The 26586-nt window shown below is 64.0% G+C and overlaps 1 protein-coding gene across 1 annotated transcript in view; it reads left to right on the top strand.

The window, feature by feature from the left end:
* The window catches only part of LOC142597107 (phosphoribosylformylglycinamidine synthase-like), a gene marked incomplete at its 5' end in the record, with an annotated part of 28809 nt that extends 16876 nt beyond the window's left edge, over window positions 1–11933 (top strand). The window contains 19 exon segments of the mRNA XM_075727506.1: window positions 886–1066; window positions 2960–3043; window positions 3661–3695; window positions 3697–3817; window positions 4383–4508; window positions 6168–6313; window positions 7512–7722; window positions 8612–8703; window positions 8839–8953; window positions 10359–10417; window positions 10419–10463; window positions 10465–10501; window positions 11157–11242; window positions 11244–11310; window positions 11564–11641; window positions 11644–11714; window positions 11716–11730; window positions 11732–11878; window positions 11880–11933. Coding sequence (XP_075583621.1) covers window positions 886–1066; window positions 2960–3043; window positions 3661–3695; window positions 3697–3817; window positions 4383–4508; window positions 6168–6313; window positions 7512–7722; window positions 8612–8703; window positions 8839–8953; window positions 10359–10417; window positions 10419–10463; window positions 10465–10501; window positions 11157–11242; window positions 11244–11310; window positions 11564–11641; window positions 11644–11714; window positions 11716–11730; window positions 11732–11878; window positions 11880–11933 — 1770 coding nt within the window.
* Window positions 11934–26586: the final 14653 nt, after the last annotated feature.

Genomic DNA, 26586 nt, shown 5'->3' on the forward strand with positions numbered 1-26586 from the left:
GACCGCACCGCTGCCACCGCGCTGATGCCGCGGCGCGGCCGTGGGGCGCCTGCGGGAGCGGTGACGTGGTGATGGCACGGCTACGGCACGGCCGTGCCACAGGGGCCGTGCCACTGCCGCGGCAAGGCTGTGCCATGGCTACGGCTTTGGGAGCAACGACGTGGTGGTGGCATGGCTACGGGGTGGCCGCGCCACGGCAAGGCCACGGGATGGCTGCGGGAGCAGTGACGTGGCTTCCACGTGGCCTCTACGGCAAGGCCACGGCGTAGCTGTGGCAGCAATGGCGTGGTCATGGCACGGCTATGGGACGGCCGCGCCGTAGTAGAGTGGCCACGTCACAGCCACGTCACAGTCATGCCACTGCCACGTCCTTGCCACGCCAGGGCCATGATGCGGCTATAAGATGGGGCTGTGGGGCCATGGCACGCTTACGGCCATGGCTACAGGTGCCATAGCATGACCACGCTGTGGCCAAGGGGGACCATGGCGTGGCCATAGCGTGACCAAGGGGGACCACCATGGTGTGGCACTGCCATGGGGGCCAAGCTGTTGTCACCAGTGCCACGTCATGGTCACCGGAGCCATGGCACGGCCATGGGCACCGTGCCACGGCCGTTGAGACTGCCATGGCTGGGGGTGGGAGGTGACGGGGGAGGTTGGGGGCTACCAGGGGGCAATTTTGGGGGTTGAGGGTGGCAGGAGGGGGCTGGGCCATGTGCTGGCTCTGACCTGTCCCCTCTCCCCCCCTTTCCTCTGTCCTTTTGTGTCCCCGTGTCCCCTTTGCTCCCTGCATCCCCACGTCCCTCCTCCATGGTCCCGGTGTCCTCCCACCCCCCCGTGTCCCCGTTTTCTCTGCACCCCCCCCGGTGTCTCCGGTGTCCCCAGGACGTGAAGTGCTCGGGGAACTGGATGTGGGGAGCGAAGACGGGGGCGGAGGGAGGGGCGCTGGTGGCGGCGTGCGAGGGGCTGGTGGGGCTCCTGCACCGCCTGGGCGTGGCCATCGACGGGGGCAAGGACTCGCTCAGCATGGCCGCCCGCGTCGGCACCGAAACTGTCCTGGCACCCGGTGAGTCCCGCTGTCGGGGCGGGGTGGCGGGTGCTGCCGGCGTAGCGTGGGGTCATGGGTGCCACGGCCGCTGCCGTGGGAGAGGAACCCGGGGGTGTCACCACCATGATGCTGGGTCATGGGTGCCACTGTGCTAGGACCCATGGGTGCCACCACCGCGACAATGGGTTTTGGGTGCCACCGACCACGATGATGGGTCATGGGTGCCATTGCGCTAACCCAACCACGATGATGGGTCATGGGTGCCATTGCGCTAGGACCCGTGGGTGCCACCACCGCGACAATGGGTTTTGGGTGCCACCGACCACGATGATGGATCATGGGTGCCACAGCACCAGGACCCATGGGTGCCACCACCGCGACAATGGGTTTTGGGTGCCACCGACCACGATGATGGGTCATGGGTGCCACAGCACCAGGACCCATGGGTGCCACCACCGCGACAATGGGTTTTGGGTGCCACCGACCACGATGATGGGTCATGGGTGCCATTGCGCTAGGACCCGTGGGTGCCACCACCGCGACAATGGGTTTTGGGTGCCACCGACCACGATGATGGGTCATGGGTGCCACAGCACCAGGACCCGTGGGTGCCACCACCGCGACAATGGGTTTTGGGTGCCACCAACCACGATGATGGGTCATGGGTGCCATTGCGCTAGGACCCGTGGGTGCCACCACCGCGACAATGGGTTTTGGGTGCCACCGACCACGATGATGGGTCATGGGTGCCACAGCACCAGGACCCGTGGGTGCCACCACCGCGACAATGGGTTTTGGGTGCCACCAACCACGATGATGGGTCATGGGTGCCATTGCGCTAGGACCCGTGGGTGCCACCACCGCGACAATGGGTTTTGGGTGCCACCGACCACGATGATGGGTCATGGGTGCCACAGCACCAGGACCCATGGGTGCCACCACCGCGACAATGGGTTTTGGGTGCCACCAACCACGATGATGGGTCATGGATGCCATTGTGCTAGGACCCATGGGTGCCACCACCGCGACAATGGGTTTTGGGTGCCACCGACCACGATGATGGGTCATGGATGCCATTGCGCTAGGACCCATGGGTGCCACCACCGTGACAATGGGTTTTGGGTGCCACCAACCACGATGATGGGTCATGGATGCCATTGTGCTAGGACCCATGGGTGCCACCACCGCGACAATGGGTTTTGGGTGCCACCGACCACGATGATGGGTCATGGATGCCATTGCGCTAGGACCCATGGGTGCCACCACCGTGACAATGGGTTTTGGGTGCCACCGACCACGATGATGGGTCATGGGTGCCATTGCGCTAGGACCCGTGGGTGCCCACCACCGCGACAATGGGTTTTGGGTGCCACCGACCACGATGATGGGTCATGGGTGCCATTGCGCTAGGACCCATGGGTGCCACCACCCGCGACAATGGGTTTTGGGTGCCACCGACCACGATGATGGGTCATGGGTGCCACAGCACCAGGACCCATGGGTGCCACCACCGTGACAATGGGTTTTGGGTGCCACCGACCACGATGATGGGTCATGGGTGCCACTGTGCTAGGACCCATGGGTGCCACCACCCGCGACAATGGGTTTTGGGTGCCACCGACCACGATGATGGGTCATGGGTGCCATTGCGCTAGGACCCGTGGGTGCCACCACCGCGACAATGGGTTTTGGGTGCCACCGACCACGATGATGGGTCATGGGTGCCACAGCACCAGGACCCGTGGGTGCCACCACCACCACGATGGCTCATGGGTGCTACCACCTTGGCGCTGTGACCCATAGGTGCCACCACCCCCGACTCCTGGCCATGGGTGCCCCACTGTGACCCCCCAAGTCCCCCATGACCCCCAGCCCCCTGGTGACCCCTGTGACCTCTTGACCCCTGCGCAGGCACCCTGGTGGTCTCTGCCTACGCTGTCTGCCCTGACATCACGGCCACCGTCACACCCGACCTCAAGTGTCCTGATGGCAAAGGTCAGTGCCCCCGGGGGGGTTTTGGGGTGCCCTGGGGGGGGGCTGAACCCTGGGGGCTTTTGGGGTGCCCTCGGGGAGCCAGAACCACCCCATAAGGGTTTTGGGGGTACCCTGAACCCTGGGGGTGGGTGGGGTGCCCTCAGGGGAACCAGGGCCATCCTCACGGAGGTTTTGGGGTACCCTGGGGGCAGGCTGGGATCCCTGGATGCATTTTGGGGTGCTGCAAGGGGGTTGGGACCCTCCATGGGTTTTGGGGTGCCCATGAGGGTTTTAGGGTAGTGTGGGGGCGTGGTGACACCTCTGGGGGAAGCTGGGGATGTTTTGGGGTGCTGTCACTCGTGGGAGGGGTTGGGGTGCCTTTGGGGTGCTGTACCTCCTCCCTGGATTTTGGGGTCCCCCAGAAGCCCTGCTGTGAACCCTGGGAAGTTTTGGGGTGCTCGCAGGGGGTTGGGACTCCCCATGGATTTTGGGGTGCCTAAGAGGGTTTTAGGGTAGTGTGGGGGTGTGGTGGCACCCTGGGGATGTTTTGGGGTGCTGTGACTCGTGGGAGGGGTTGGGGTGCCTTTGGGGGCACCTTTGGGTGCTGTACCCCCCCCATGGATTTCGGGGTCCCCCAGGAGCCCTGCTGTGGGTGCAGCTGAGCCCGGGGCGGGCACCGGCTGGGGGGCAGCGCCCTGGCCCAGGTCTTCTCGCAGCTGGGGGACGCCTGCCCCGACCTGGAGGACCCCGGGGTGCTGGCCGCCGCCTTCCGCGTCACCCAGCGCCTCATCGAAGGTGGGTGCTGGGGGGGGACCCCGGGGGGCCGGGGGAAAAGGGGAGCCTGGAGGGGAGTGGGGGGATTTGGGGTGTGGGAGGGATTTGGGGTGCCGTGGGGGGATGGGGGTGGAGGGATTTGGGGTATTTTGGGGTGGGGGGGGATTGGGGTGCAGGGGCGATTTGGGGGTGAAGGAGATTTGGGGTGCAGGGGGGATTTGGGGGTGAAGAAGATTTGGGGTGCAGGGGGGATTTGGGGTGCAGGGGGGATTTGGGGGTGAAGGAGATTTGGGGTGCAGGGGGGATTTGGGGTGCAGGGGGGATTTGGGGGTGAAGGACATTTGGGGTGCAGGGGGGATTTGGGGTGCGGGGGCGATTTGGGGTGCAGGGAGTTTTGGGGGGGTGTGGGTTGGGGTGCAGGGGAGAGGTTTGGGCTGCAGGGGGGGCAGGGGACCTGGGGTGACCCTGGGTGACGCAGGGTGACCCCGGGGTGGGTACGGAAGACCTGGGGTGACCGGGGGGGGGGGTGCGGGGTGTGGGTGGGGGCCGGGGGGGCGCGGGGGCGGGGCCTGACGCTGCGCCTCAGAGCGGGGGCTGAGCGCGGGCCACGACGTGAGCGACGGGGGGCTGCTGGGCTGCCTGCTGGAGATGGCCTTCGCCGGCAACTGCGGCCTCCGGGGGGACATTGCCACCGTCCCCCGTGACGCCTCTCGTGAGTCACGGCCACGCCCCCGCCACCACCTGGGGACACCCCGGGACCCCCCACCCCCGGGAACCCCCTCTGGGACCTCCCCATCTTGGGGAACCCCCAGGAACCCCCCGAGAGCCCTCACCCCAGGTCCCACCTCCCATGTCCCTGTGTCTCATGCCCCGTGTCCTCCTGTCCCCCACGTCCAGATGTCCTGTGTCCCCCTGTCCTCACGTCCCATGTCCCCGCATCCCCACGGCCCCATGGCCCCATGGCCCCCTGTCCCCATGGCCGCATGTGCCACGTCCCCAAGTCCCCGTGTTCCTATGTCCCTTGTCCCCATGTCCCCACGTCCCCCACGTCCCCACATCCCCACATCCCCACGTCCCCACATCCCCACGTCCCCACGTCCCCACATCCCCACATCCCCACGCCCCCAAGTCCCCGTGTTCCTATGTCCCTTGTCCCCATGTCCCCACGTCCCCACGTCCCCACGTCCCCACATCCCCACATCCCCACGTCCCCACATCCCCACGTCCCCACGTCCCCAAGTCCCCGTGTTCCTATGTCCCTTGTCCCCACATCCCCACATCTCCACGTCCCCACATCCCCACGTCCCCAAGTCCCCACGTCCCCACGTCCCCACATCTCCACGTCCCCACGTCCCCACTTCCCCACGTCCCCACGTCCCCATGTCTCCATGTCCCCTATGTGCCATGTCCCCATGTCCAATATCCCCATGTCCTCACGTTCCTATGTCCCACATCCCCACATCCCCACGTCCCCACGTCCCCACGTCCCCACGTCTCCATGTCCCCACGTCCCCATGTCTCCATGTCCCCTATGTGCCATGTCCCCTATGTGCCATGTCCCCATGTCCAATATCCCCACATCCCCACATCCCCACATCCCCACGTCCCCACGTCCCCAAGTCCCCGTGTTCCTATGTCCCTTGTCCCCACATCCCCACGTCCCCACATCTCCACGTCCCCACGTCCCCACGTCCCCACATCTCCACGTCCCCACGTCCCCACGTCCCCACGTCCCCATGTCTCCATGTCCCCTATGTGCCATGTCCCCATGTCCAATATCCCCATGTCCTCACGTTCCTATGTCCCATGTCCCCTGGCCCCACGTCCCCACATCCCCACGTCCCCACGTCCCCACGTCCCCACGTCCCCACGTCCCCACGTCCCCACGTCCCCACATCCCCACGTCCCCATGTCTCCATGTCCCCTATGTGCCATGTCCCCATGTCCAATATCCCCACATCCCCACGTCCCCACGTCCCCACGTCCCCACAACCCCACGTCCCCACGTCCCCAAGTCCCCATGTCCCCTATGTGCCATGTCCCCATGTCCAATATCCCCATGTCCTCACGTCCCCAAGTCCCCGTGTTCCTATGTCCCTTGTCCCCACATCCCCACATCTCCACGTCCCCACGTCCCCACGTCCCCAAGTCCCCATGTCCCCTATGTGCCATGTCCCCATGTCCAATATCCCCATGTCCTCACGTTCCTATGTCCCATGTCCCCTGGCCCCACGTCCCCCAACCCCGTGTCCTCATGTCCCCCTGTCCCCGTTATCCCATGGCCCCACGTCCCCACGCCCTCACCTCCCGTGTCTCCGTGTCTGATGTCCCATGTCACCGTCTTCCACGCCCGCGTCCCTTGTCCCCATAGCACTGGCCGTGCTGTTCGCGGAGGAGCCGGGGCTGGTGCTGGAGGTGCCGGTGGGCACCAGCGTGGACGTCTGCCGCCGCTATCAGGAGGCCGGCGTGCGCTGCGTCCCCATTGGCCACAGCGGCCCCTACGGGCCCGACGCCATGGTGAGGGGACATGGGGACGTGGGGGTGGCGGGGGGGCCCTAGCTGGCCCTGTGGGCACGGGAGGTGACTGAGGATGTGGACCTGCATATGCGTCCCCGTGGCGTCCTGGGGGGACAGGAGGTGGCCACAGCTGTGTCCCTTACCATGCCTGTGTCCCTGTGTCCTGCTGCAGGTGGGGATGGCGGTGGCCATAGTGATGGCCGTGGTAGTGGCCACGTCCCTGACCGCCCCCGTGTCCCCATGGCAGGTTGAGGTGATGGTGGCCATGTCCCTCACCATGCCCGTGTCCCCATGGCAGGTTGAGGTGATGGTGGCCATGGTGGTGGCCATGTCCCTCACCATGCCCGTGTCCCCATGGCAGGTTGAGGTGATGGTGGCCACGTCCCTCACCATGCCCGTGTCCCCATGGCAGGTTGAGGTGATGGTGGCCATGGTGGTGGCCGTGTCCCTCACCATGCCCGTGTCCCCATGGCAGGTTGAGGTGATGGTGGCCATGTCCCTCACCATGCCCGTGTCCCCATGGCAGGTTGAGGTGATGGTGGCCATGTCCCTCACCATGCCCGTGTCCCCATGGCAGGTTGAGGTGATGGTGGCCATGTCCCTCACCATGCCCGTGTCCCCATGGCAGGTTGAGGTGGTGGTGGCCATGTCCCTCACCATGCCCGTGTCCCCATGGCAGGTTGAGGTGGTGGTGGCCATGGTGGTGGCCATGTCCCTCACCATGCCCGTGTCCCCATGGCAGGTTGAGGTGGTGGTGGCCATGTCCCTCACCATGCCCGTGTCCCCATGGCAGGTTGAGGTGGTGGTGGCCATGGTGGTGGCCATGTCCCTCACCATGCCCGTGTCCCCATGGCAGGTTGAGGTGGTGGTGGCCATGGTGGTGGCCATGTCCCTCACCATGCCCGTGTCCCCATGGCAGGTTGAGGTGGTGGTGGCCATGTCCCTCACCATGCCCGTGTCCCCATGGCAGGTTGAGGTGGTGGTGGCCATGGTGGTGGCCATGTCCCTCACCATGCCCGTGTCCCCATGGCAGGTTGAGGTGGTGGTGGCCATGGTGGTGGCCATGTCCCTCACCATGCCCGTGTCCCCATGGCAGGTTGAGGTGATGGTGGCCATGTCCCTCACCATGCCCGTGTCCCCATGGCAGGTTGAGGTGATGGTGGCCATGTCCCTCACCATGCCCGTGTCCCCATGGCAGGTTGAGGTGATGGTGGCAGGCGTGTCTGTGCTGTCCGAGCCCGTGGGGGACCTGCGGGGGCTCTGGGAGGAGACCAGCTTCCGGCTGGAGCGGGAGCAGGCAGCCGTGGACTGTGTGGCCCAGGAGGAGGCCGGTCTGCGCCGGCGCCAGGGACCCACCTTCACCCTCACCTTCGACCCCTATGAAGAGCCCCCCCTGCTCCGGCACATGGGTGAGGGGATGGGGGGACACGGGGGGGCTGGGAGGTCATGGGGGGACATGGGGTCATGGGGATCTGGGGGGGCCATGGGGGTCTGGGGGGCCATGGGGGTCTGGTAAGTCATGGGGGTCTTGAGGGTCATGGGGGTCTGGAGGGCCATGGGGGTCTGGAGGGACATGGGGGGCCATGGGGGTCTGGAAGGTTATGGGGGTTTTGAGGGTCATGGGGGTCTGGAGAGACATGGGGGATGATGGGGGTCTGGGAGAATGTGGGGGTGATGGGCGTCTGTGGGATCATGGGGGTCATGGGTGTCTGGAAAGTCATGGGGGGCTTGGAGGTCATAGGGGTCTTGAGGGTCATGGGGGTCTGGAAAGTCATGGGGGGCTTGGAGGACATAAGGGTCTTGAGGGTCATGGGGGTCTGGAGGGCCATGGGGGGCTTGGAGGTCATAGGGGTCTTGAGGGTCATGGGTGTCTGGAGGGCCATGGGGGGCTTGGAGGTCATAGGGGTCTTGAGGGTCATGGGGGTCTGGAGGGCCATGGGGGGCTTGGAGGTCATAGGGGTCTTGAGGGTCATGGGTGTCTGGAAAGTCATGGGGGGCTTGGAGGTCATAGGGGTCTTGAGGGTCATGGGGGTCTGGAAAGTCATGGGGGGCTTGGAGGTCATAGGGGTCTTGAGGGTCATGGGGGTCTGGAAAGTCATGGGGGGCTTGGAGGTCATAGGGGTCTTGAGGGTCATGGGGGTCTGGAGGGCCATGGGGGTCTTGAGGGTCATGGGGGTCTGGGATAACATGGGGGTGATGGGGGTCTGTGGGATCGTGGGGGGCTGTGGGACCATGGGGCTCTGGGGGCCGGGGGCTCTGGGGGTCCCCCGACGCCGGGGGTGACAGCGGTGCCCCCAGAGCTGCCGGGGCCGCGCGTGGCCGTGCTGCGGGAGGAGGGCAGCAACGGGGACCGCGAGATGGCGGCTGCCTTCGTCATGGCCGGCTTCCAGGTGAGGCGTCCGGGGACCCCCACCCATATCCTGGGGCACCCAGGCGCCCGGGGGGGGGTGTCCGTGCCCCGGGTCCCCCCCGCCGCGTCCGGGGGCTCGGTGGCCCCGGGGACCCAGGCGTGCGGGTGCTCCCAGGTGTGGGACGTGACGACGGAGGACCTGTGCTCGGGCTCCGCCACCCTCGATGGCTTCCGCGGCCTCGTCTTCGTGGGGGGGTTCAGCTACGCCGACGTCCTGGGCTCCGCCAAGGGTGAGAATTCGGGGTGCGCCCCCCGCCCCCATTTCGCGCCTGGGGGTGGTTTGCGGGGGGACCCCCGGGGGCTCTGTACCCCGACACGGGGGCGTTTTGGGGGACCCTGGGGTTGGAGGGTCACTGCCGGGGTGAGCCTGCATTTGGGGTGTCCCTCTTTTAGGGTGCCCCGGGTTAGGGTGTCCTGTTTCTGGGGTGCCCCTGGTTTTCAGGTGCCCCTCTTTTTGGGGTTCACCTATTTCTGAATGACCCTGGTTTTGGGGTGTCCCTCTTTCAGGGTGCCCTGGGTTAGGGTGTCCCTGGTTTTGGGGCGCCCCAGGTTTTGGGGTGCCCCGGGTTAGGGTGTCCTGTTTCTGGGGTGCCCCTGGTTTTCAGGTGCCCCTCTTTTTGGGGTTCACCTATTTCTGAATGACCCTGGTTTTGGGGTGTCCCTCTTTCAGGGTGCCCTGGGTTAGGGTGTCCCTGGTTTTGGGGCGCCCCAGGTTTTGGGGTGCCCCGGGTTAGGGTGTCCTGTTTCTGGGGTGCCCCTGGTTTTCAGGTGCCCCTCTTTTTGGGGTTCACCTATTTCTGAATGACCCTGGTTTTGGGGTGTCCCTCTTTCAGGGTGCCCTGGGTTAGGGTGTCCCTGGTTTTGGGGCACCCCAGGTTTTGGGGTGCCCCTTGTTTTTGCAGTCTCTGTTTCTGAGAGACCCTGGTTTTGGGGTGTCCCTGTTTCAGGGTGCCCTTGGTTTTGGGTGCCCTTGGTTTTGGGGTGTCGCTGGTTCTGGGTGCCCCTGGTTTTGAGGTGCCTCATGTTTTGGGGTGTCCCTGGTTTGGGGGTCCTGGGTGTTGGGGATGCTGGCGTGCTGGGTTTGGGGGTGCAGGGTTCGGGTGCTGTGGGTGAGGGGCTCCATTTTGGAGGTGTCCCTGATTTGGGGGTGCTGGTTGCAGGAGTGTCAGGGTGCCGAGTGGGGGGGGGGTGGGGTGTCCCCATTTTGGGGTGCTCTTGGTTTGGGGGTGCGGGCTTTGGGATGCCAGCTTTGGGGGTGCAGGGTTTGGGGTGCTGGGGATGCTGGGATGCCCGGTGGGGGGGTCCCCATTTTTGGGGGGGGGGGTGTGTGCCCGTGGTTTGGGTGTTGAGATGCCTGGGTTTGGGGTGCCCAGTTTGGGGGGGTGGGGGGTGGCCCCGTTTGGGGGTGCTGGGTTTGGCGGTGCTGGGAGTTGGCGTGCCCAGTGTGGGGGTGCCTCTGGTTTGGGGGTGCCAGCTTTGGGCGGGGGGTGCTGGGTGTGAGGGTCCCCATTTTGGGGCGGGGGGGTGCCCTGCATTTGGGGGTGCTGGTTGCGGGGCGTGCTGGCTGTGGGGTGCCCAGTTTGAGGGTCGCCATTTTGGGGGTGCCCTTGACCCCCCCCCTTCTCCCCCCCCCAGGCTGGGCGGCCGCCGTGCGCTTCAACCCGCGGGCGCGGGGGGCCCTGGGCCGCTTCCGCCCGGCGCCCCGACACCTTCAGCCTGGGGGTCTGCAACGGCTGCCAGCCTGCTGGCCCTGCTGGGCTGGGTCGGGCCCCCCACCGGTGGGTGCTGGGGGGCACCCATGGGGGGGGGGGGGGTGTCCCGTGGCGGAGGGGCACCCATGGGTGGGGGTCCCATGGTGGGGGGCACCCATGGGGGATGTCCTCCCTAGGGGGGGGGACCCCACACCCTTGGGAAGGGTCCTGGCGGCGGCGGGGGGGGGGGGGCGGTCCCGTTGGGGGGCTTGGTGGGGGGAGTCCCATGGAAGGGGGGGTGTCACCCAGTGGGAGGGGGCTTTGGGGGGGGGGGGTGTCCCATGGGAGGAGGGGTGTCCTGGGGGGGGTGTCCCTCTCTGGGGGGGGGGAATCCCATGGGTGGGGGGGGGTGGTCCTTGGGCAAGGCGGGGGGGGGGGGGGGGGAGGGTGTGACCCGTGGCAGGGCTCACCCATGGGTGATGTCATCCCTTGGGGGGGGGGGGGGGGTTATTCCATGGGTGGGGGTCCCTGGGGGGGTGTCTCATGGGGAGGGTGGGGCCCATGGCGGGGGGGGTCCTTGGGTGGAGGGGGGGGTGGTCCCATGGTGTGGTGGGTGGGGTGTCTCCGGGGTCCCCATGTGTGATGTCATCCTCCGGGGGCTGGGGGGGGGGGGGGATGCCCCATGGGCGTCAGCACCCCGGGGGGTCCCCCGGGGGGCGGGCGGTGACGCTGTGGGGCGCAGAGGAGGGGGCCCCCCCCGCCGTGGCGCTGACCCCCAACCTGTCCGGACGCTTCGAGTCGCGGTTCGTGGCCGTGAGGGTGGAGCCGGGGCCCCGCCCTGATGCTGCGGGGGATGGCGGGCGCCTGCCTGGGCGTCTGGGTGGCCCACGGTGAAGGTGGGCGCCGGGGCGGGGGGGGCGCCGGGGGGCGCGGGGAGGACGGGCAGCGCCGGGGGGTGCTGGGAGCGCGGCGGGTAGAGGGGATACTGGGAGCTCTGGGGTGCTGGGAGCACGGGGGGCACTGGGAGGACTGGGGGCGCTGGGAGCACTGGGGGGCAGCGGGAGGCCCAGCGGGCTGGGGGGGCCCTCAGGACACCCTGGGGGGCACTCGGGACCCTTTGGCTGACGCCCATCGGTGCCCCCCCCCCAGGCCGGTTCCAGTTCCGGGACCCCGGGGGGCTGGCGGCGGCGCTGGCGGGGGGCCTGGTCCCCCTGCGCTACGTGGACGACGTGGGCGCCCCACGGCCGAGTACCCCCTGAACCCCAACGGCTCGGGGGGGGCGGTGGCCGCCCTCTGCTCCCCCCTGCGGCCGCCACCCTGGCCATCATGCCCCACCCCGAGCGGGGGGTGCGCGCCTGGCAGTGGCCTTGGTGGCCCCCGGCTTGGGGCTGCCCCACGGCGCGGGGGGCAGAGGCCCCCTGGCTCCGCATGTTCCGCAATGCCTGCGAGTGGTGCCTGCGCTGGCCCCCACGGCGAGCCCGGAGGCACCCCCCCGCCCGCCCCACACACCTCTGGCTGACCCACGGATGGACCTGAGCCATGGGCAGCCCCACGGCTGCCCCGTGGACAGCCTCAAGCCACGGACAGACCCACAGACCGACCCACGGATGGACCTGCCCCACGGCCAGCCCCACAGGCACACCTGAGCCACAGACCTGCCCCACGGACAGACCCACAGACGGACCTGAGCCATACGCAGCCCCATGGCTGCCCCATAGAAAGACCCGACCCACAGACAGATCCATGGACAGACCTGAGCCACAGCTGCCCCACGGCTGCCCCATGGAAAGACCTGACCCACGAACGGCCCTGACCCGCAGCTGCCCCATGGCTGCCCCATGGAAAGACCTGACCCACGAACGGCCCTGACCCGCAGCTGCCCCATGGCTGCCCCATGGAAAGACCTGACCCACGAATGGCCCTGACCCACAGCTGCCCCATGGAAAGACCTGACCCACGAACGGCCCTGACCCACAGCTGCCCCATGGCTGCCCCATGGAACCATCTGACCCATGAAGGGCCCTGAGCCACGGGCAGCCCCACAGCTGCCCCATGGAGAGCCTCAAGCCACGGACAGACCCACAGACATCCCCACGGATGGACCTGCCCACGGCCAGCCCCACAGGCACACCTGAGCCACAGACCTGCCCCACGGACAGACCCACGGACAGGCTGACCCACAGATGGAGCCACGGCCAGCCCCATGGATGGAGTTGACCCACAGATGGACCCGTAGCCGGCCCCACGGACAGTCCTGACCCATGGCCAGCCCCATGGCTGCCCCACAGAGAGCCCTGACCCCCCCCCCCCCCAATGGGAGCTGAACCCCCCTCTCCCCCTCCACCAATAGGAAGCCCGGGCCGCGCAGGGGGCGGGGCCTGCAATAAAAAGCTCCGGATGCAGCCACGTGGGGGGCGAGGAGTCGCGACTGGGCCGGGGGGGGCGGGGGGGGTGGGGGGGGTGGGGGACACCCCCGGATGCCGGGGTCCCCCGGGGCATTCGGTGACCCCCCCCATCCCCCCAGGGGGGGGCCCAGGCGTCCGGGAGCGGGGTGGGGGTGGGGTGGGCACGTGCGGGCACGGGGAACCCGCGACGCCCCCTCCCCCCCCCCCCCCACCTCCGGCCGTTTGTCACCTCCCCCCCCCGCCGTTTGGCACCACCCCCACCCCCCACCCCAGGCGTCCGTGCGGGGGGGGAGGGGGAGGGGGGCTCACAGCCTCTATCAAACCCCGGCCCCTCCCCCCTCCAGCCCCACATCCCCGCGAAATGAGCCCAAAAGGTCCCGGGGGGGGGGGGGGGTGTCAGCCCGCCCCGCCCCCAGCCGTGGGAGAACCCGGGAGCCCTGGTTCCCAGGCCCCCGCCCCCCGCCCCCCGCCGTTCCCACGGGGAGAAGGAAGCCCCGCGGCCCCTCCCCCCCCGGCGGGTGCCGGCCACGCGCGGGATCAAAGGGGCCGCGGGGCCCGGGCGGCCTCGTGCCGAGCCGCCCCTCCCCCACCCCCCGGGGGGCGGCGTCCGGCCGGAGCCTCCCCAGTGCCACCAGTGCTCCCAGTGCCCCAGTACTCCCAGTGCCACCAGTGCTCCAGTGCCACCAGTGCCCCCCAGTGCTCCCAGTACTCCCAGTGCCACCAGTGCCACCACTGCTCCCAGTGCCCCCAGTACTCCCAGTGCCCCCAGTGCTCCCAGTGCCCCCAGTGCCACCAGCGCTCCCAGTGCCACCACTGCTCCCAGTGCCACCAGTGCTCCCAGTGCCCCCAGTGCCACCAGTGCTCCCAGTGCCCCCAGTGCTCCCAGTGCCCCCAGTGCCACCACTGCTCCCAGTGCCACCAGTGCCCCCAGTGCTCCCAGTGCCACCAGTGCCCCCCCAGTGCCCCCAGTGCTCCCAGTGCCCCCAGTGCTCCCAGTGCCACCAGTGCCCCCAGTGCTCCCAGTGCCACCAGTGCCCCCAGTACTCCCAGTGCCCCCAGTGCTCCCAGTGCCACCAGTGCCCCCAGTGCTATCAGTGCCACCACTGCTCCCAGTGCCCCCCCAGTACTCCCAGTGCCACCACTGCTCCCAGTGCCCCACCAGTACTCCCAGTGCCCCCAGTGCCACCAGTGCCCCCAGTGCCAGCAGTGCCACCAGTGCCCCCAGTGCTCCCAGTGCCACCAGTGCCGCTCCCAGTGCCACCAGTGCCCCTCCCAGTGCCATCAGTGCTACCAGTGCTCCCAGTGCCCCCAGTGCCCCCAGCCCTCCCCCCAGTGCTCCCAGTGCCACCAGAGCTCTCCCCCCAGTGCCCCCAGCCCTCCCCCCAGTGCTCCCAGTGCCCCCAGCTCTCCCCCCAGTGCCCCCAGCCCTCCCCCCCAGTGCCCCAGAGCTCTCCCCCCCAGTGCCCCCAGCCCTCCCCCCAGTGCTCCCAGTGCCCCCAGCCCTCCCCCCAGTGCTCCCAGTGCCCCCAGCTCTCCCCCCAGTGCCCCCAGCCCTCCCCCCCAGTGCCCCCAGAGCTCTCCCCCCAGTGCTCCCAGTGCCCCCACCCCCCGCTCCCCCCCGGCCCCCTCCGCCCGAGCCCCCCGCCCCGGGGCGGGGCCGCCCGGTCCCATAAAGGGTCCCGCTGGGACCCCCGGGCCAGACCCGCCCGCCCCGGCCCCGGCCCGGCCCCGGCACCATGAGCAGCGCCGCGGAGCCCCACAGCGACAGGAAGGTAACGGCGGCCCGGCCCGCTCTGGGCTCGGCACGGCTCGGCCCCCTTCGGCCCGGCTCGGCCCGCTCTGGGCCTCACCCGGCTCAGCCCGGTCTGGCCCGCTTCAGCCCGGTCTGGGCCTGACTCGGTTCATCCTGGTCTGGCCTGGTTCAGCCCGGTCTGGGATCGGCCCGGTTCATCCCGGTCTGGCCTGGTTCATCCCGGCCTGGGCCTGACCCAGTTCAGCCCAGTCTGGCCCGGTTCAGCCCGGTCTGGCCCCAGTTCATCCCGGTCTGGCCTGGTTCAGCCCGGTCTGGGCCTGACCCGTTCAGCCCGGTCTGGCCTGGTTCAGCCCAGTCTGGGCCTGACCCGGTTCATCCCGGTCTGGCCTGGTTCATCCCGGTCTGGCCTGGTTCATCCCGGTCTGGCCCAGTTCATCCCAGTCTGGCCTGGTTCAGCCCGGTCTGGGCCTGACTCGGTTCATCCTGGTCTGGCCCAGTTCAGCCCGGTCTGGCCTGGTTCAGCCCAGTCTGGGCTCGGCCTGGCTCAGCCCGGTCTGGCCCAGTTCATCCCGGTCTGGCCCGGTTCATCCCGGTCTGGCCTGGTTCAGCCCGGTCTGGCCTGGTTCATCCCGGTCTGGCCTGGTTCAGCCCGGTCTGGCCCAGTTCATCCCGGTCTGGCCTGGTTCAGCCCGGTCTGGGCTCAGCCCGGCTCAGCCCGGTCTGGCCCGGTTCATCCCGGTCTGGCCCGGTTCATCCCGGTCTGGCCCAGTTCATCCCGGTCTGGCCCGGTTCATCCCAGTCTGGCCCGGTTCATCCCAGTCTGGCCTGGTTCATCCCGGTCTGGCCTGGTTCATCCCGGTCTGGCCTGGTTCATCCTGGTCTGGCCCGGTTCATCCCGGTCTGGCCTGGTTCAGCCCGGTCTGGGCCTGACTCGGTTCATCCTGGTCTGGCCCAGTTCATCCCGGTCTGGCCCGGTTCATCCCGGTCTGGCCTGGTTCAGCCCGGTCTGGGCCTGACTCGGTTCATCCCGGTCTGGCCCGGTTCATCCCGGTCTGGCCCAGTTCATCCCGGTCTGGCCCGGTTCATCCCGGTCTGGCCCGGTTCATCCCAGTCTGGCCCGGTTCATCCGGTCTGGCTGGTTCATCCCGGTCTGGCCTGGTTCATCCTGGTCTGGCCCGGTTCATCCCGGTCTGGCCTGGTTCAGCCCGGTCTGGGCCTGACTCGGTTCATCCTGGGCCTGACTCGGTTCATCCTGGTCTGGCCCAGTTCATCCCGGTCTGGCCTGGTTCAGCCCGGTCTGGGCTCGGCCCGGCTCAGCCCAGTCTGGCCCCAGTTCATCCCGGTCTGGCCCAGTTCATCCCAGTCTGGCCCGGTTCATCCCAGTCTGGCCCGGTTCATCCCAGTCTGGCCTGGTTCATCCCGGTCTGGCCTGGTTCAGCCCGGTCTGGGCCTGACCCGGTTCATCCCGGTCTGGCCCGGTTCATCCGGTCTGGCCCGGTTCATCCCGGTCTGGGCCTGACCGGTTCATCCCGGTCTGGCCCAGTTCATCCCGGTCTGGCCAGGTTCAGCCCGGTCTGGGCTTGGCCCAGCTCGGCGCAGGCTTGGCCTGGCTCAGACCCCTTTGGTCTGTTCAGCCCGGTCTGGGCTTAACCCGGTTCAGCCCAGTTTGGGCTTTAACTGGTTCACACCCCTTTGGCCCAGCTCAGGCCAACTTAGGTTTGTCCCAGTTCAACCCAGTTTGGGCTTGGACCAGTTCGGCTCGGTTTGGGGTTTAGCTTGGCTCAGCCCAGTTTGGCCCCTTTTAGCCTGGTTTGGACTTTAACTGGTTCAGACTCCTTTGGCCCAGTTCAGGCCGATGTAGGTTTTGTCCCAGTTCAGCCCAGTTTGGCCTGGTTCAGCCTGCTTTGGGCTTGGATCAGTTCAGCTCGGTTTGGGTTTGGCCTGGCTCAGCCCAATTTGGCCAGGTTCATCCCAGTCTGGGCTTGGCCTGGTTCAGCCTGGTTTGGACTTTAACTGCTCCAGACCCCTTTGGCCCGGTTCAGGCCGATGTAGGTTTGTCCCAGTTCAGCCCGGTTTGGGGCTTGGCCTGGTTTGGACCCCTTTGGCCCACTTCAGCCTGGCTTGGACTTTAACCGGCTCAGCTCAGTTAGGGTTTGCCTGGTTCAGCCCGATTGGGACTTTAACCAGTTTGGACCCATTTGGGCCCAGCTCAGGCTGGTTTGGGCTTGGCCCCGGTTCAGCCCAGTTTGGACTTTTAACTGGTTCAGAACCTGCTTGGCCCACTTCAGCCCAATTTGGCCCAGTCATCCTGGTCTGGGCTTGGCCCAGGTCAACCCAGTCTGGCCCGGTTCAGCCCAGTTTAGACTTTAACTGGTTCAGACTGGTTTGGCCCAGTTCAGCCCAGTTTGGGCTTAGCCCAGTTGAGCATGGTTTGGACTTTTAACTGGTTCAGACTGGTTTGGCCCAGTTCATCCCAGTTAGGATTTGGTCTGGTTCAGCCCAGTTGGGACTTTAAACTGGTTCGGACTGGTTTGGCCTGGTTCAGCCCAGTTTGGGCTTGGCACAGCTCAGCCCAGTTTGGCCCAGTTCAGGCTGGCTTAGACTTTAACTGGTTTGGCCCCATTTGGCCCAGTTCAGCCCTGTCTGGCCTCGTTCATCCAAGTTAGAGTTTGGCCCAGTTCAGCCCAGTTTGGACTTTAACTGGCTCAGACCTGTTTGGCCCAGTGTCAGCTTGGCCCGGTTTGTCCCCATTTGGCCCAGTCTGGCCCCTTCTGGTCTGGTTTGGCCTTGACCACATTCAGCCCAGTTTGGCCCCAGTTCCACCCAGTTAGGGCTTTGCTCAGGTCAGCCATGGTTGGGCTTGGCTGGGTTGAGCCTGCTTTGGGCTTGGCCCAGTTTGGCACACCTCGATCCAGTTAGGACTTGGCACTGTTTGGGCTTTAGCCCAGTTTGACCCAGTTCAGCCAGTTAGGACTTGGCTCAGTTTGACCCAGTTCAGCTCATATTGGCCTGGTTCGGCTCATATTGGCCTGGTTCGACCCGGTTTGGCCCAGCTTGACCCAGTTCATCCTGGTTTGGCTAATATTGGCCCAGTTCAACCCAGTTTGGCCCAGTTTGACCTGGTTTGGCTCATATTGGCCCGGTTTGACCCAGTTTGGCCCAGTTTGGTCTGTTTCAACCTGCTCTAGCCCAGTTCGGCCTGGTTCACCCCTGGTTTGGCTCAGCCTCAGCCCAACACAGTTCAGCTCTACCCAGTCCAGACTTGTCCCAGTTCAGCCCAGTCTGGTTCAGCTAGGCCCAGTTCACCCGAGCCTGGTTAAACCCAGCCCCAGTTTGTCCTGATTCAAACCCGGTTTGGCCTCGGTTGGCTCAGATCAGCCCAGTTCACCCCAGTTCGGCTCCGCTTGCCCACACTGGGCTCCGTTTGTCTTGGCCCAGTTCAGCTGGACCTGGTTCGAGCCTGTTTGAGTTCGATCTGCTCCTGCTGAGCCAGCCTAGTCCAGTATGGCCCAGTTCGGCCCGGTCCAGTTTGGTCTGGGCCAGTTCAGTTCAACCCTGTCCAGGTTGGTTGGACCGAGTTGGAGCTGGCCCGGTTCGGCCCCAGCCTGGCCCGGTTCGGCCTAGTTAAGCCCCATCCCAACCCCGTTTGTCCCCCCACCCTTCTGGTCCCAGCCCAGTTTGGCCTGGTTCGGTCCCAGCCTGGCCAGTTTGGCCCGCTTGCCCCCAGGCCTGGTTTGGCCCAGTTTGACCCCATACTCCACCCAGGTCTGGCCCGGTTGCCCCCAGGCTTGGTTTGGGCCAGTTTGACCCCATACTCGCCCAGTTTGGCCCAGTTGTCCCCCAGCTGGTTTGGCCTGGTTTGACCCCATACTCGCCCAGTTTGGCCCAGTTTGACCCCATACTCGCCCACTTTGGCCCAGTTGTCCCCAGCTGGTTTGGCCTGGTTTGACCCCATACTCGCCCAGTTTGGCCCAGTTTGACCCCATACTCGCCCAGTTTGGCCCAGTTGTCCCCAGCTGGTTTGGCCTGGTTTGACCCCATACTCGCCCAGTTTGGCCCGGTTTGACCCCATACTCGCCCAGTTTGGCCCGGTTGTCCCCAGCTGGTTTGGCCCGGTTTGACCCCATACTCGCCCAGTCTGGCCCAGTTTGACCCCATACTCGCCCACTTTGGCCCGGTTTGACCCCATACTCGCCCAGTCTGGCCCAGTTTGACCCCATACTCGCCTACTTTGGCCCAGTTTGACCCCATACTCGCCCAGTCTGGCCCAGTTTGACCCCATACTCGCCCAGTCTGGCCCGGTTTGACCCCATACTCGCCCAGTCTGGCCCAGTTTGACCCCATACTCGCCCAGTCTGGCCCAGTTTGACCCCATACTCACCCAGTCTGGCCCGGTTTGACCCCATACTCGCCCAGTTTGGCCCGGTTTGACCCCATACTCGCCCAGTCTGGTCCCAACCCAACCCAGTCCCATTTAACCCCAAGCCCGGTCTGGTTCAGACTCGTCCCAGTTTGGCCCAGTTTAACCCCAGCTCAAGCCACCCCGTCCCAGTTTGGCCCCAGCCTGGCCTGGTTTGGCCCCAACTCGCCCCGGCCCAGTTCGGCCGCAGCCCAGTTTGGTTCTGCCTTTGGCCCAGTTTGGCCCAGTCCGGGCCCTAACCCAACCCAGTTTGCTCCCAGTCCAGCCCGTCCCGTCCCAGTTTGGCCTGGTTCGGCCCTGGCCCGGTTGGGCCCGGGTCGGGGCTCACTTTCGCTCTGCCCCCTCCCCCCGGGCAGCTCCTGAAGCCGCTCATGGAGAAGCGTCGTCGCGACCGCATGAACCGCAGCCTCGACCGGCTCCGGCTGCTGCTGCTGGCGGCCACCTGCGACGAGGTGAGGCTCTATCGCGACTGGCGCGCCTCCGTCGCGACTATCGCGGCGCCACCGTGGCTCTGTCGCGCCCATTGCGGCTCTGTTGCCGCTATCGCGGCTCTGTCACGCTCTCAGTTCTATCGCAGCTCTGCCGTGGCGCGCTCATGACTCTCGCGGCTCTTCACAGCTCGCTCTGTTGCGACTATCGCGACTTTATCATGACTATTTGGGCTCTGTAAGAGCTCTACTGTAACTATCACAGCTCTGTCACAGGTCTGTCATGGTTCTGTTGCGATACTATCGTGGCTCTGTTGCGGCTTTATCTTGACTATTGCAGCTCTATCATGACCTTCAGGGTTCTGTTGGGCTCTGTCGAGGCTCTCTTGTGGCGCTATCATGATTATTGCAACTATCATGACAGTTCTGGCTCTGTTGTGACTTTTACAGCTGTAGCTGGGCTCTGTCACGGCTATCAGGGCTCTATCGTTACTATCACATCTATTGGGACTCTGTCATGACCGTTGTGACCCGATCACAATTATTTGGTCTCTGTCATGGCCATATTGTGATTATGCGGGCTCTCTCGTGACCCTGCCTTGACGCTCAGGGCTCTCTCGGGGCTCTCTCGTGACCATCCATTGCGATCATCACCTTGTTATCCCGCCTGTCGCCTGTCACTGCAACTACGACAGCTTTGTCCCGGTGCCTTCCCCCACCGGGGGGCGCTGTCGGGACGCTATCGGGACATTATCGGGACGCTATTGGGAGTCTGTCGGGGCACAACTGGGACACTACTGGGATACTCTTGGGGCACTGTCGGGACGCTATGGTGGCACTATCGGGGCTCTGTCAGGATACTTGGGGCTCTATCGGGACACTAGCAGGGAGCTGTACTCTGGCACTCTTGGGGCTCTGTCGTGGCACTATCGTGACGCTCTCAGGGCACTATCGGAGCAATACCGGGCCCCCCCCCCGCCCCGGGCCCTGCTCGCGGCTCTCCGGGAGCGCTGTCGGGGCCCTGCGGTGGTTCCGTCACCCTGCCCCCCGCCGTCGCGGTTCGTGTGACGTGTGTGTCGTCCCCCCCCACCCCCACCCCGTCTACCCCTCTCTCTCCCCCCCTCCCCCCCCTCCCCCCCGCCCCCCCCCCACCAGCGCCTCCGAAACCCCAAGGTGGAGAAGGCCGAGATCCTGCAGAAAACGGTGCAGTTCCTGCGGGCGCAGCCCCTCTCAGGTCCGTGCCTCGGCTTCCCCGCCCTCACCGGGACCCCCCACCCCTGCCCCACAGCCCCCCCGGGGACGCCACGCTGGGGGTTCTCGGGCAGCTGCCAACGGGGCCGCGTGGGGCGGGGGGCGGCGGAGGTGGTCACCATCTTTCTCTTTGGCACAGAGCCCTCGGCGACGGAGGAGCTGTTCCTGCGGCGCTACCGCAGCGGCTACCGGGAGTGCCTGGCCCGTGCCGCCCGCTTCCTGCAGGCCATCCCGGCGGAGCCCCCCTGCCCCGGCCCGGGCCCCACGGCCAGCTGCCCCCCGCCACTCGCCGCCAGCCCCGCCGACACCCCCCGGGCCCCCCGGCCGCCACGGACTGCCCACGCCGCGGGTGGGGCCCAGCTGCCCTGGTTACCATGGTTACGGGCCTGGTTACCACAACTTCGGGCCTGCTCGGGGGCCTAGCCTGGGGCCTACTCACAGGCCCGACTGTGGCCTTGGCTGCCGCCCCGGCGCCAGCCCCGGTTGCCCCGGCAATAGCCCCGGTTGCCCCGGCGATGGCCCCGGGTTGCCCCGGCGACGGCCCCCGGGTGCCCCGGTTACCATGGTTACGGGCCTGGTCTGGGGCCTGGCCTTGGGCCTACTTTCGGGCCTACTTTCGGGCCTAGTCGGGGGGCCCAGCCTGGGGCCCCAGCATGGCCCCGGTGATGGCCCCAGCCGCGGCCCCAGCGGCCACGAGGACTCACGGCGGCGCCGCGCCAAGGAGGAGGCGCCGGGGGAGGGCGGGGGGCTGCCGGGGCCGCCCTGCCATGTCTGGAGGCCCTGGCCCTGAGCCGTGGACACTTGGCCACGGGGCACCGGGGGGCGGGGGGGGGGCGGCTGCGCGTCCCCCACTTGGTCAGCGGGAGGGTGGGGGGACTGGGGGGCTGGGAGGATGGGGGGGGACGGGTGTACTGGGAGGAAGGCAGGCTTTTTAGTTGCTATACTGGGAGTAACGCCCTTTTTAAGTAGTGTACTGGGAGGACAGGGGTAAACTGGTATGCTGGGAGGAAGATAGGTTTTTAACAAGTATACTGGCAAGACGGCGGTTTTCACTGGTATGCTGGGAGGAAGGTGGGTTTTTAACTGGTATACCGCGAGGATAGTGGTTAGTGACTCGTATACTGGGAATTTTTTTTTTTTTTTGTAACTGGTATACTGGGAAGACAGTGGTTCTTAACTGGTATACTGGGAGGAAGACTGCTTTTTCACTGGTATACTGGGAGAATGCGTTTTTTAACTGGCGTGCTGGGAGGAATGCCCCTTTTCACTGGTGTGCTGAGAGAACAGAGTTTTTTCGCTGGTATACTGGGAAGACTGAGCTTTATTACTGGTATACTAGGAGAACGTGAGAGTTTTAACTGGTATACTGTAAGGAAGGCACTTTTCTACTGGTAAGCTGGGAGGACAAGGCTCTATTACTGGGAGAGGATGGAGGAGCGTTACTGGTATACTGGGAGGACAGGGTTTGCTTTTTCACTAGTATACCAGAAATACAGTTTTTAACTGGTATACTGGGAAGGACAGGTGGTTTTAACTGGTATACCTGGGAAGAAGGGGACTTTTCCTTAGTACAGGGGGAGGATGGTGGCTATTCACTGGTGTACTGGGAGGATGGCAGTCTTTAACTGGTGTACTGGGAGGATGGGGAGGTTTTCTGGTATACTGGGAGGAAGGTGAGGCTTTCAGTGGCATACGGGGAGGATGAGGGACTTCCCCAGCTCTGGAGCTACCCCTGTTTTACCCCAGACCTGGCATTAATCCAGTTTTCCCAGAGTTGGTCGATTGACCTCAAATGGAGGGGTTTTGCCCCAAAACACAGCCCCAGGTCCTGGAGGCCCAGGATGGGGTTGACCCTTCCTCCATCCTCCCTGGGAGGGGGGATCCCAGTCCTGGTCGGAAACTGGGAGGACTGGGTATGGCTCTGGGTGGCATCGTAAGGGGGACCTGAGGCTCCTGGGGCTGGTTTTGGGGTGAAGGGGTGGTGGTTTTGGGGTCTGTTAACACTTTTCTTCCCAGTACAGGTGGAGCCAGCCAGCCCCAGATCCCAAACTGGGGGGGTAAAAAGGGGATGGGAAAAGGGGTGGGGGGAAAATATCTTCTTCTGTTATAACCTTTTTTTTTTTTTTTTTTTCCCCCTTTCCTGTACCCGATTTGTGTCCTCTTCCCCCTTTTTTCCTGTATTTCTGGGGGAAAAAAATTATAACTCAAATACAGAATGTGTTGCATCCTGGTGTTGCCTGGCTTCTTCTGGCATCGGTGGGGGCACAAGGGCTGTGAGACGCAGGGGACCCCCCCCCCCTCCCAGGCACGGCCCTATGGTGGGGAGGGTCTATAGGGGGTCGGTCATCGGAGATTCCCCATAGGGTGGGGGGGGGGTCCCTATGGGCATGAGGTGCCGGGGGTCAGGTGAATGGGGGTGTCCCTAGAGGGTGTGCAGGGCCCCAGTGACGGGGTTATGTAGAAGACTTGGACCCTATGGGGAATGGTGTTGGGGGTCCCTATGGGAGGGGGTCCCTATTGGGTGGGGGTGTCTGGGGTCCATATGAGGAGAGGGCCTACGTGGAGGACCTTAAGGGGGAGGGAGCCCTTTGAGTTCTTTCCCTCTCCACTCTTCTCATTTTTCCTTCTTCCTCTCCTGGGACGTGAAGGACCCTGCTGTCTGGTTGGCTTCACGCCCCGGGAGATGAGGGACCCAGGTGAAGGACACCGGCGTCTGGTGTCTATCTTTGAAAGGTCACGGTGGCAACTGCGAGAGGTTCCTGAAGACTGGGAGAGAGCAAATGTTGCTCCTGTCCTCAAGCAGGGAAAGAAGGAGGATCCAGGGAACTACAGGGAGGTCATGTCAGCCTGACCTCCGCTCTGGGAAGCTGATAGAGAAAATACCCCTGGAAAGCATTTCCAAAGGCACGAACAACAAGAAGCTCGTGGGGAGCGGTCAGCATAGACTGATGAGGGGCAAATCGTGCTTAACCAACCTGACAGCCTTCTACAACGAGGTGGCTGGCTTGGTGGACAAGGGGAGAGAAGGGGGTGCTGTCTACTGTGACTTCAATGGCTGAATGGCCGGGCCCAGGACAGGAGGCAGTGCGCACTAATTAAAGCCCGTTAAATTCCCAATTCCTAAGTTTTGCAGAGTCCCACAGGCACCGCTCAAATATCGCACATCCTTACGGTCCTCTTCGTTCCTCCTTCTTGTCAGGTGCAAGGTTCAGGCTGGCCTTCTCCAGTGCTCTGCCTGGAAATTTCTCTCTGACCCACCCACTAATCACTGGAGACCTTTGGTCCCTGTCATTGAGTCTGTTATCACTGGTCCATGAAGTCTGTGTCCCTGCGTGGTTTTGCTTATTGCTTCCCTTTTTACTTATTATCCCCTTTGGTAGACCAAAAAGGTCCTTGATGAGATAACATTAACGCAGCAGATGCTGATATCTGCCACATACTCTTACACCAACCGCTATCACAAAGCCCTACCAAAGCTCTTACCCTCATCCTTACCCCAAGCCCCTAACCCAATCCCTAACCACAAAATCCTGAGGCTGAAGCCCGAACCCACAAATCCTTCCCGTGTCCCTCATCCTGCTCCCTTGCCCTGACTGCTCATCCTAAACCAGGGGCCCAGCTCTCACCACGAGACCCAACTCAATCCCCTCACGCAGAAACCTCACCAGTAGCCCAAATGCTCACCAGTAGCCCAAATGCTCACCAGAAACCCTAAGCAGAAACCTGAACTCTCACCTTAGCCTTTCCCTAATCCTGAAGGTTCATGAGGTAGCGGTGGGGTCTACGGGTCGCCCGTTAGTCCTGGTCCCAGGGAGCAGTGGGGACCATGGGGCAGCACTGTTCTACCCAAGCCCAGGTCTGGGTTGGACTGAGGGTGTCCAAATGCCCAGGTTTATGGGCTGGTGGCTGGGTACTGTCAATGCCTGGGTCCAGGGGAGCAGTGGCGTCTGTGGGGCAAAGCAGGGGTACCCGGGATTCCCTGGGAGTGGCGGTGGGTCTATAAGGTAGAGCTGACCTACCCCAAGACATCCTTGGATCCTTCTTCCGGCCCGTCTTGGAGATGGGTGTCACATTTGCTAACCTCCAGTCAGCTGGGACCTCCCCGGTTAGCCAGGACTGCTGATAAATGATGGAAAGTGGCTTGGTGAGCACTTCTGCCGGCTCCCTCAGTACCCTTGGGTGGATCCCATCCAGCCCCACAGACTTGTGCATGTCTAAGTGGTGTAGCAGGTCGCTAACCATTTCCCCCTTTATCATGGGGGCTTCATGGCGCTCCCTGTCCCTGTCTTCCAGCTCAGGGGACTGGGTACCCCAAGAACAACTGGCCTGACTATTAAAGACTGAGGCAAAGAAGGCATTAAGTACCTCAGACTTTTCCTGTGACAAAGGTCACCGTGTTTCCCCCCACATCCAATAAAGGATGGAGATTTTCCTTAGCCCTCCTTTTTGTTGTTAATTTATTTATAGAAACATTTTTTTATTGTCTTTTACTGCAGTAGCCAGATTAAGTTCTAGTTGGGCTTTGGCCAGCGACATTCTTGTAGACTGCCCGAGTTGCCTGACCCTTCTTCCAAAGGTCATAAACTCTCCTTTTTTTTCTGAGTTCCAGTCTTCTTCCCCATCAGCTCATCTTTCAGCACATGGGGACAGCCTGCTCCTGCGCTTTTAAGAAGGCCCAGCCTTCCTGGACTCCTTTGCCCTTCAGGACTGCCTCCCATGGGGCTCTGTCAACCAGGCTCCTGAACAGGCCAAAATCTGCCCTCCAGAAGTCCAAGGTAGCCATTCTGCTGACCCCCCTCCTTACTTCTCCGAGAACCGAAAACTCTCATTTCGTGATCACTGTGCCCAAGACGGCCTCCAACCATCACATCACCCCCAAGTCCTTCTCTGTTCACAAACAACAGGCCCAGCGGGGCGCCTTCCCTAGTCGGCACCCTCACCAGCTGTGTCAGGAAGGTCTCTTCCACACACTCCAGGAACCTCCTAGACTGTTCCCTCTCTGCTGTTTACAGCTGGTAGCTTGAGGTCCCCCACGAGAACACGGGCTAGCGATCGTGAGACTTCTGCCAGCGGCTTATAGAATATTTCATCTGACTCTTCATCCTGGTCGGGTGGTCTATAACAGACTCCCACCATGAGTTGGCCGCTGTCGCAGGAGCTGCGGGCTCCCGGCAGCTTTCTCAGCTCCCCCTCAGGCTCCCCTGGTTCCCATGCTGCCCCCCCATTTATCGGCAGAGAAGTGTGTCCTACAGTCGCGTCGTCTCCATTAGCAGCTACAAACAGCAGGTTCAGGTCATTTTCTTGTAGGATGCTTTTCACATTTTCAAATGTTCCTAACGCAATTTCATTATGGTTAAAAAAACCCCAAAAAACCCAGGCAAACAAATCATACCATAGATTTTGGTCACATCGCATTGCCAAGCATATTTTGATCTGTCCAAGGCATGAGAAGTCACAAATACACTTTTTTTTTTTTTCCCAAAGCAAATTTTAGGTTTTTTTTTTGTAGCTGAAAGGGGAGATTATACATTTTTGGCAATAGGTAAGATTCGGCTTTTGGGAGACACATCATCTGCCTCAAAAAATAGCAGTTACTAATTTGCAGACATAAGCAACAGCTCTACATTCACAATCGCCGTTCAAACCATCGTGAAACTTGTTCCTACAGCACCTGGCTCTGCCCCAGTTTTTGTTTATACTTTTACTAGCAATAAAAAAGTTTTTATTTCCTTATACACGGTAATTTAAAACATTCAAATTCCACTGTCATATCTCAGGTCCCCGTGAGACCTTGAGAGACATCTGCTCCACTTCTGACAGCAAAGTCTCCAGTCCGCTGTCGCTATCTTTATAGCTTCATGACACGTCCTTCCCTTCTTTATGTGGGGAGCTGCAAAATTTCTTCCTCCTTCGAT

Source organism: Pelecanus crispus, unplaced genomic scaffold (genome assembly GCF_030463565.1).
Source record: "Pelecanus crispus isolate bPelCri1 unplaced genomic scaffold, bPelCri1.pri SCAFFOLD_91, whole genome shotgun sequence".
Classification (NCBI taxonomy): Eukaryota; Metazoa; Chordata; class Aves; order Pelecaniformes; family Pelecanidae; genus Pelecanus; species Pelecanus crispus.